Raw genomic sequence first — 8,605 nt, 5'->3', positions numbered from 1 at the left:
TGATATTATATTTAAATAATTAATATATAATTTAATATTATTTTCCTTTAACTACTTTTTTTAAATATCATTTTCCCCTTAACTAATTCTTAACCCTTTTCCTAACAGCTAGTTTATAATGGCTAATTCAAGACACGGATGCTTCTTTGCTATTTAAACTTTTGTTAACACTGATTTTTTCACCATTTGTCATTATCGATATAGATCACAAAAGTCTGAGATCTAATATTAAAACACAACTTAATGTTATTTAGTAGTGAGAAAGTAATTCTAATTTTTTTTGTCCTTAGAGATTTAACAATTTTCTCAATTATCTTTTATATATATAGATATTCTATAAATATATTAAAATCTTTAAAAACCTAAATAATTCCACATCAAAACTATAATATTTGAAAATATTAATTTTATGTAGTTTTATTAAAAATTGTATTATCATACCATATAAAAAACATCATTAAATCTATTATTAATAATAATTTAATATTATTATATTTAATAACTTAAATTGATAATTTGGGAAAAAATTTACATCAGAATATTTGATATTTCTAAACATATTATTCATTATTATTATTTGAGATCTTCATCATTCGATTATTAAATGTGTCTGCACCCATGTTTTATGTCATAGGCGGTGGAGAGAATTCTTATGCAGTTAATGATTTTATATTGATTTTTATCTGTTTTCTACCACTACTCCATTGTAAATTTAATGGAATTGCCTCATTTTCTTCTAACTCCGTTTAATGAAATTGAATATGTTATTGGATGTGCTAAGATTTTCCTGATTCTTCTTCCGTATACTCGAATTACATAAATATCAGCATATATTTACCACTAATTAGGTTATAATATATATTTACCACTCATTAGGTTATAAGATCGATTTACATAAATGTGATCAAGATGTCTTTACTACTTATTAGGTTGCTTATTGAATGTTTCTTTTTAAAAGTTTCTACACAAAAATAAATTGGTCACTAAAAGGGCTTACATGACTTTGATAGCAAGTTCAATCAAAAGCATCGTAAAATTTCTACAACTATATAGTAAGGCATATTATCATTTTTAAAATAAAAAATGTGAAGTATCCAATCTCATTTGATAACTCATCTCATCAAGAAAAAGAAAAAGATAAAAGGGTCCATTACGACGATCCATCCACCTAGTTTTTTCGTCTGCATTTTCAACGGAGACGGGAATTTTAGTTTTAGACAGGATATTGTTAGCAGCATGGCAGGAGAAGGCGGCGGAACAAGTAAGAAACGCAGCAGAGCGATCACGGATACGGCGCCCGCAGATGCAAATCAGCGTGAAGACGATATCGATCTCAATCTTTCCAGGCATAATTTACTTCTTTCAGTTAGCATTCCTCATATTCTAGACCTTTTTATCGTCGTCGCTATAATTGCATTGATTTTCTTTGTAAAATTCAGCGACATCAAAGGTATCATCACGGCCCTGCAGCAGTTTAGAGATAAGGCTCAAAAGGATGGACAGAAGAAAACTGAGCAGATAATCAAGAGGTAACACGCAGCTGAATATTTCCATACTTCGGCAAATTTCCTTACTATATTGGCAAATTTTGATTTCCGAGAATTTTTATATTCCTTCATATTCTTCAAAAGCTTTTGAATTTTTTTTACTTCGATCTTTATCTGGTCAGAGCTGAGGATCTTTATCACGGTTTGGGGCATATGATTGTGTTTTGCTGAATGACCGGATTTCATTGTCTGAAACTTAATGTAGAAACTAAAGAATCCCCCTATCAGATGTTTAGCGTGTCCAAAGTAACCACCTCTACGAGATAATTAGGGACGTGTAAATTATTTCGTGAAATCTTTGATTTTATGTTCTCGTTTATTTTTTTCAAATATTAATGGATTTGCATTATATTTAAATTTACCGTATCCTTTGCTGGTTGTCAAAGTCATTCGGCATCCGAAAAGAATTATATTCACTGTTATAATTATTATTCGTACTGAATTTAGTACATTTAACTTTCTTTCTTTTCTGCAGCTTGTTTGAAAAGCTTTGACTGTTAGTTCTGTTTTTCAGTGTTTCATCCGAAGTCAAGTCCATACTGGACGAGGCTAAACTAAAGTTCGAGAAAGAAAGGTGATAATACACTTTATTGTTGTCCATTCATGCGATGAAGAGTGCAATACATTTAACATACTTATCATGATATACGCGTACAGGCAAATCTTCATAAAAGCTGCGACCAAGACCTGCAAGGAGGTAACTGTGAATGAAATTTTTTGAACTTTAAATAATTTCAGTAGTTTTGTAGTTGAATGCCAAACTCGCAGATATGAAGATTGGAGATTATAGAAGAATCTAATGATTGCAGTGTGAGAGTGCTCTGAAAAGTGAGTCGGCTAAGTTTCAAGCAGCTTATGAGAAGTTTTGCAAGGAGAAAGCTTCTCATTTGCAAGCTTACAAGGGCAAGTACTCTAGTTTTCTAGATTTCTTGTCATGTTCATCCGTCTTCCAATAATAAACGTTTCCACAACTATAATTACTCGAAATTTCTATGGAAATGAAATTATTCGAAATTCGTTCAGAAGTAAATATGTAGAAGTAGCATTGAATGCTCTGTAAATCTATGTTAAAGAAGTATTCATAGCTTATTGTCTCCAAACGCTCGATAAAGCTTATCATACGATCCGTTTGATTTGAATTTTGCATAAATATTTTCCAGAAATATTTTTCCAGAAATATGTATAAGTAGCATCGAATGCTCTGTACAGTGTAGATGCATGTAAATTAAGTATTCATAGGTTATTATCTCTAAGCGCTAAAGAAAGCTTATCATACGATCCTTTTGATTTGAATTTTGCAGAAATATTTTCCAAATTTGAAGATGAAAGGGAAAAGCTACTCATTCGATACGAACAGCAGCGTGAGAGCGTCCTTCAGCTTTCTCAGCCCCGCCTGAATTTATGACCAAAACCGTCTAGAGACCATTGACTCATTTATTCCTATTTTTCGCTCATCCTTGCAGGAAAGAAAGAAAAGGGCGCCCTTGCAGAATTGCAGAAAGCTTGTGGAGACAAAATTATGGTTGCTGAGGACTCTCTTAAAAGGAAAAAGCAGGTGTTCTTTCATTTATCTCCTCATCTACATTCTGTGGAAAATGTGGCCATCTTATTTGCATTGCCTTTGCAAAATATTATTTTGGTACAATTTAGAAAAGGAATACTAAATGTCTAGGTACTAACCCTACTTGATCACTCTTTGATGGATAAGGACGACAAATCTTTCAGCATACTGCGCAAATCACTGGGCTCTTTTCTGGAAAGCGGCTCCGATGAAGATGATTTGGATGAATGATCTTCAGGGAAAGTTACAAAAGAAAGAAAACAAGGAAATAGAGAATGGAAACTATAGGCGTTCAAGGCAAGGGGATTTCTTGTTATATTTTTCAAAATTGATTCAATCTCCTGGAATGTTGCTGGTTTCCTGTTGATCGCAATTTGCCAGAGACCCGAGAGACGAGATAAAACGTGAAAAGCTAATATTCCGAGCTTAGTTTGTATTTTCCTTAACATTTCCTGTTCTCTGCAAGTATTGAAGGTTTGTAATAGCTGTGAAAATAATCAGCCAAACGCAGACGATTGTGGTTCACAAAACATTTTTACGGTGAGAGAAACCAACCCATGTTGAATTTTTAGCTGTTTATTTTGTAAGGGGTCATTTGCCTTGTCGGTTTGACATGAAATCTGGGCACGGTTGCTTTTAAGTGCTGATATCTTGACATACAAAACACACATTTACTGGTTATTAATTGGAAAATGTTCCCCACTCTATCACAAACCAGGCTAAGGAAGAACCAATGCGATTTGACTAAGAACGGGTCAAATACGACCAATGTGATTTCAGCTCAGAATGAGAAATTGAACTTTCAAAAAATTTGACTGGCGTGCCTCTCTGGTCAGCATGGTTTCTTTGAAATTACCTTTTTTATATTTATTTTTTCATCCTTTATTATATAAAATATTGTGTTTTGTATTTTTTTTTTTTTTTCCATCTATTATCATATAAAATATATAATTTATAAAAAATAGCGTTTTATATTTATTTTTACATCATTTATTATATAAAAAAAATTCAGAAGTTTATAAATAGGTTTAACCATTTTTACTAACTTAATCATACTTTGATTATTTAGATTAACGGAAGATATTCTCAATGATAATGATTTTCACCATTTTAAAAATTTATATATATTTTTAAATAAAATAAAAAAATGTGTGTTATAATAAAAAAATAAAAATGAATATATATATTAAATTTATAATAGTTTTATTATACTTGTAGCAGGCATGTATCAGGCATTCCCTATACTTTTCAGTGTGTATTAGTTTGTTTTTGACTAAACATTTATGCTACTTGTCCATAGTTTAAGATTGGAAATTCAATTTTTGTTATTTTTTACTATTGTTTAAATTTATTTATTTGTAAAGTGATTGGTTGAGGTCTCATGATAAGTTGTTTAATAACCTCCATTGTTATCAGTTACTTTTTTTTAGTATTTAGTTTTATTTCCTTTTTATTTAACTTTCTTATTTTTTCTTTTTCTTTTTCTTTTTTTTTTATTATTTCTATTTTTATGACTTCCTCATTGTTTTAAATTTAAGGTGATTTATTATTATTATATTAAAAACATATTTTAATAAATTTAATTTTGAAAAATTATATATATTAATAAAAAATAAAACGCACACATATAAACATATCTATTAAAGTGTATATATGTTAATATAAACAATATTAATTAATCAAATTTCTTAACTTTTAGTGATGACATTCAACAATACAATATTTTATTAGTTATTTTTTTGTGTTTATTGTTTTTTTAATTTAATTAAGCTATTTAGGTTAAGCTATAGGTACTAGCTACTATGTAGCCCTTGTTCTTTCTCCCAATCATAAATAAAATATTTAGATGTCCATATAAAATATCCTAATTTTATATAGCAAAAAATAAACTTTTATTTTTACTTTTGAATAGAAAAAAATTATATAGTCTTTATACTTTCTAAAAATATTTCAATACATGAATTAAATAAAAAATTTAAAAATATTTCAATACATGACCCAAATAATGTTGAAAGAATAACTTCGGCGTAAATCACATGTAGACAGACATGTAGACAAACATTTGTCGCGAGGAGACTCCAACGGCTAAATCCACCAACAACTAATTCTGACCTTAGGACCCAGGTCAAATTATTATTCATTAATTTAATATTATTATTATTTTTAATATTAATACATAAAATATTTTTAATAGTTAGTTTTAAAAATTAATTAATTAATTTATATATATATATATATATATATATATATATATATATATATAAAGTTATAATATTAGGTTATTAAGATAAAAGTTAGGATTAAAAAATAAATAAAATACTTTTAGTGGTTAGTTTAAGAAGATAATTTACTTATTTATTTAAATTATATATATATATATATAAAATAATAGGTTGTTAAGGACGAGAATAATTTCAATAGTTAGCTTAAAAAGTAATTTATTAATTTATTTATTAATAATCTTTCTCTCTCTCACACACACATATATATATAATTAATTAATTAAAATCATAAAGTTAAGGTTAAAAATATAAATAAATAAAATAATTTAAATGGTTAGTTAGAAAAGGTAATTTATTTAATTTAATTTAATTATTTATTATTATATATTATTAATAATATAGGTAATTTTTTGTTTAATTATATAATTAATATTATATTAGTAATATCGTCTTGATATTAATATATTAATAATATTAGTAGTCACATTATTATTTATTAATTTAATATTATTATTATTTTTAATATTATTATTATTATTATTATTATTTATGGAACTAAGTTAAATTAGGTAAAATATATAGATAAATAAAATACTTTTAATGGTTAATTTTAAAAACTTTAATTTTTTTTATTTAAATTATTTATTAATAATTATATATATATATATATATATATATATATATATATATATATATATATATATATATATATATATAGATATAGATATAAAAGTTATAATATTAGGTTATTAAGATAAAAGTTAGGATTAAAAAATAATAAATAAAATACTTTTAGTGGTTAGTTTAAAAAGATAATTTACTTATTTATTTAAATATGTTAATTAATTTATTTCAATCTTAACTTTATGTATATTTCTATATACATCACAAGCTCAACTGGAACCATAGCATTGAGAAAAGGATCAATGGGGGATGGAAAGCTTATTTTGGTCTTGAAAATAATTGCAAAACAGCAAACCTCGTAATGTGGGATAAAAAGAAGTTCCTCTTTGAAACTTTAGTCATCCCTGTTATCTTATATGGCTGTGAAGTTTGGGGCTACAGCATCTCTAGAGAATCATGGAGAAAGATTGAGCAAATCCAGAAGCGTTTTATAATTTATAACCTGAAAATTAAAAATAATACACCCTATCCTATTCTCCTTATAGAAGCAGGTATTTATCTTATTGAGAGCCTAGCTATGCTCAGGTTTCTGGTGTACAAGCACAAGCTCAATAACATAGACAATCATAGACTTCCTAAGCTAGCTTTAAATTCCAGCCAAAACCACCTAAGGCTTAACCGAGGATGGCATAAGGACACAAGGGCCTGGTTAAACTATTGGGAGATCAATGAGAATGATGCTTTGCAAAACATAAATAACATTAAAGATATTGTTACTTCTAAGTTCAAAGAAAAATTGTGGTGTGAGAAAGATTTAGCGTCTAAAAGAAAATTAAGTTATTATAAGAAGGTCATCAACCCCACCCTTGAAGATCAAAAGTATCTCTCTATTTTAACTAGCTCAAAGAAGAAAACTAATATAGCAAATATTAGAACGAATTCTCATGAGCTCCATAGTGAAACTGGCCGTTGGGCAGTTCCTAAAACGCCATGGATAGAAAGGATCTGCTGCATTTGTGAGAATAGGAGCATCGAGGATGAAAACCACTTCCTCTTAGAGTGCCCTGCATACAACCACATTAGATCTCAATTTCACAATCTTTGTTACAATACTGACCTTCCTAGCCTTTTACAATGCCAAAATTATAGTGAACCGGGAGGCTTCTCTCCAAGCTTTTTGAGCATAGGAATAAAATCTTAAATCAAAATAAATAACTTGTCTTTTTAGGTCCGATAGATCATTATTTGGTCTCAGCGGACGTTAACCATCATCATCATCATATAGATAAAGTAAATGAAAAAAATAGTTTATTATTATTCATAATAAATTATTTCAGTCCCTAAAAATGAGTAACTAACTAAAAGTAAAAAAATTCAAGGAGATATCTAATTCATTTAACTTTTAATATCAAATTAATGTGTAGTATTTAAAAATATTATTAATAATAAAAAATTCAATGTGGTTTATAAATAAAATATTTTATTGTGGAGGGTTAATTAATATTGAAGTGTATTTCAAAATAAGTTAATAACAAAAAATATTTTAATGTGGTCAATATAGTTCATAAATAAAATATTCAAAGAAAAATATTTAAATGTGTATATATTATATATGATTAAAAAAACTCTATATACATTATATATATCAACTGAAAAAATAAAATTTTATGGCTAAAATATTTTGGTCAATTTTGTTTGGAATCAAGTAAAAATGTGTTCGAATTGCATGTTAAGTTGTGTAATGTACACAATCAAGTTCTCAACTAATACATTTAAAAATGTAATTTAAACAAAGAAATATAAAATAAAAATAAAAATTTTCACCTTAAAAAGTTTACACTTTAAAAACCCTTTCTAACTAGATTCATAGTTAAAATAAATCCATACTAATTTTATTCCAATTTAAATTGAAATATCATTATTTAATAATATTCTTAATTACAATGATTTTGCCATTTAAACTAAATAGCACTCTATATGAATATGATCTAGTCTCAAACATTCAGATCTTCATATTTTCAACATGATTCCTACCATATACTTTATGAGAAATTTTAATTGGAAAGTTTAAAATCATACATATTCTAATTCATACAAGTAAATTCAAATTTTCACAAATTTTCACTACTGTTCATACCATATATATAAATCGATATACTCTAAGACTACGGTCTTATATGTAACATGATCCATATCTCAATATATATATGCCGATTTTTTCCTACTGAAAAAAATATATATATAAATCGATATAAGTAAATTTTTAATTTGAAAGTTTTAAAAATCATACATATTCTAATCGATACAATCTAAATTTTCAAATAGAAGGTTTTAAAAATTAAATGGATATCAGATACATATTCTAAAATTATGGATATATAACGGCTCAATTAAAAAACAAATAAACGCTTATCAAATTTAATCAGAGTTAGTTAGTATCTATTAATTTCAACGTAAGTGTGATTAAAATATTAAATTGAACGGAGAAATATATGAATTCCGATTCTCGAGCGAATAGGAGACCATATATGGGACCAGACTAAAGGTTTTAATGCAAGCCAGCAAATGACTGTCTCACACTTTCTTTGTTACAGTTATGAATTTTGCATTTGTTACAACTTTTTATTTTGCTATAAATAATGTAGAAATGT

The 8,605-nt window shown here is 27.0% G+C and overlaps 1 protein-coding gene across 1 annotated transcript; it reads left to right on the top strand.

Annotated features, from left to right (window-relative positions):
- Positions 1–1,236: 1,236 nt before the first annotated feature.
- LOC149180309 (DNA ligase-like protein) lies at positions 1,237–3,339 on the top strand. Its single transcript, XM_089413842.1, has 7 exons — positions 1,237–1,529; positions 2,062–2,121; positions 2,205–2,244; positions 2,357–2,450; positions 2,849–2,908; positions 3,011–3,102; positions 3,256–3,339. Exons 1-7 carry the CDS (start codon positions 1,237–1,239, stop codon positions 3,337–3,339), a joined length of 723 nt encoding a protein of 240 aa, XP_089269968.1.
- The last annotated feature ends 5,266 nt before the right edge of the window (positions 3,340–8,605 follow it).

The sequence above is a fragment of the Pinus tabuliformis genome, chromosome 3_2 (genome assembly GCF_031772625.1).
Source record: "Pinus tabuliformis cultivar Carrire ecotype Pingquan chromosome 3_2, CPIR1, whole genome shotgun sequence".
NCBI classification, from domain to species: Eukaryota; Viridiplantae; Streptophyta; class Pinopsida; order Pinales; family Pinaceae; genus Pinus; species Pinus tabuliformis.
Note: the sequence above shows the minus strand (reverse complement) of the source record. Positions and strands in the feature narration are given on the sequence as shown.